Consider the following 1543-nt stretch of genomic DNA (forward strand, 5'->3'; position numbering starts at 1 on the left):
CTTCCATTATAAGACACCCAATAGAGGAACTAAAAATAATAGCATAACTACATAAGATTGAGGGAGGGAAGTGGGTGTGAGCCAGCTAAATCATTAGCTATCACAGCAGGAAGGCAATAAATAGTGGCTAGTCCTGATAAATCCAGATATAGCTATGTAATTATATAGCTATAGGGCATTGACCACTAGGCCTGAAAACACAAATGGCTTCAAGTGGTGTTCCCGGACTGAGGGGTGAAGAGGGAGTTTTGCTTTTCATCATAAGCCCTTTGGTCCTATTTTATTTTATTTATTTTAGCTATGTGCATTACGTTTTACTCCAAAATTATTAATATTAAAGTACAGGCTCTGAAAGTTAAATAATAACAAAGTACAGGCCACCTGTGTGGATTCAAATCTCACCCCTGCCCGTTATGGGTCTTGGACAGATTCATTTAAGTTGCAATCTTATCTTCTGGAAAATAGGAATAAAAACCATACGCTTGTAATCCCAGTACTTTGGGAGGTCAAGGTGAAGGGATTGCCTGAGCTCACGGGTTCAAGAACAGCCTGGGCAACTTGACAAGACCTCATCTCGACAATAAAAATCAAAAAATTAGTCGGGCGTGATAGCCCGCGCCTGTAGTTCCGGGCTACTTGAAATGCTGAGGCAGAAGGATCGCCGGAGCCCAGCAGGTCAACGCTGAGGTGGCCGTGAGCGTGCTACTGCACTTCAGCCTGGGCACGAGGATGAGACTCCAACTGAAACAAAACAAAACTAAACAAAACAACCATACTCCACAGAGTTGCTCTGAAGATAAAATGAGGTAATGCATATACAGCACATGGGCCAGCGTTGGTCGAAATTCAGCATCTACAATGATTAGCTATTGTTATCTTTAATAATAAAGCAAACGTGCTGCTCATACACAGTGCTCGGCACACAGTAGGCACTTAATGGGAGGACATAATTATTTAACACCACCCCCTCCACCAGAATCTGTAATTTCTTCCAACCCGTGACGCCTGGGCCCCAGTGCTCGGAGCGAACACTTCAATATTAATGTGGTTACTCATTTATTCATCACTCGGATGTCGGTCGCAGTGTCCTCGGAGGATGAGCCCCGCTCCCTGGCCTCCCGCCCCGCGGCCTCGCCGCGTCCTGGCCCCCTCTTGCGCCAGGAGATTGGAGGTGGCAACGGTTCACTTGCTTCCAGATCGTTGATGCGGGGCCATCACGTGGCGGGGCGGGAATCGCTCCGGTGTCTCTCCGGCATTTTCTAGGCCAGGGGCGGGTCGGAGGAGGGTCCGCATCAGCCCCGCAAGAGCGCGCCAAGGGAACGGCCGTCCGAGGCGGCGGGACCCTTCTAGGGCGAGGGCTTTTTGGAGAGGGGAAACCTTGAGAGAAGGTTTGTGATTGGCTGGAGCGGGTAGAACCGGCGTCCCACACCCGGCGGAGGGTGTCTCGCGCCTGGGGCTACACCCGGTGCCCCCGTCAGGGGCGTGGCCACCGCGGGAGCCCCGCCCAGCCCTCTGCAGAGGCCGCGCCCCCTCGCGCTCCAAG

The 1543-nt window shown here is 51.3% G+C and overlaps 1 protein-coding gene across 1 annotated transcript in view; it reads left to right on the top strand.

Annotated features, from left to right (window-relative positions):
* The first annotated feature begins 1071 nt into the window (after positions 1-1071).
* Positions 1072-1543, top strand: part of RAB11FIP5 (RAB11 family interacting protein 5) — a 35906-nt gene continuing 35434 nt past the window's right edge. Inside the window, exon 1 of the mRNA XM_008052280.2 lies at positions 1072-1171. Within this exon, the coding sequence (XP_008050471.1) occupies positions 1072-1171 (100 nt within the window). The remainder of the gene's footprint in view (positions 1172-1543) is intronic.

The sequence above is a fragment of the Carlito syrichta genome, unplaced genomic scaffold (genome assembly GCF_000164805.1).
Source record: "Carlito syrichta isolate Samal-C Ts95f unplaced genomic scaffold, Tarsius_syrichta-2.0.1 Scaffold270980, whole genome shotgun sequence".
Lineage (NCBI taxonomy): Eukaryota > Metazoa > Chordata > Mammalia > Primates > Tarsiidae > Carlito > Carlito syrichta.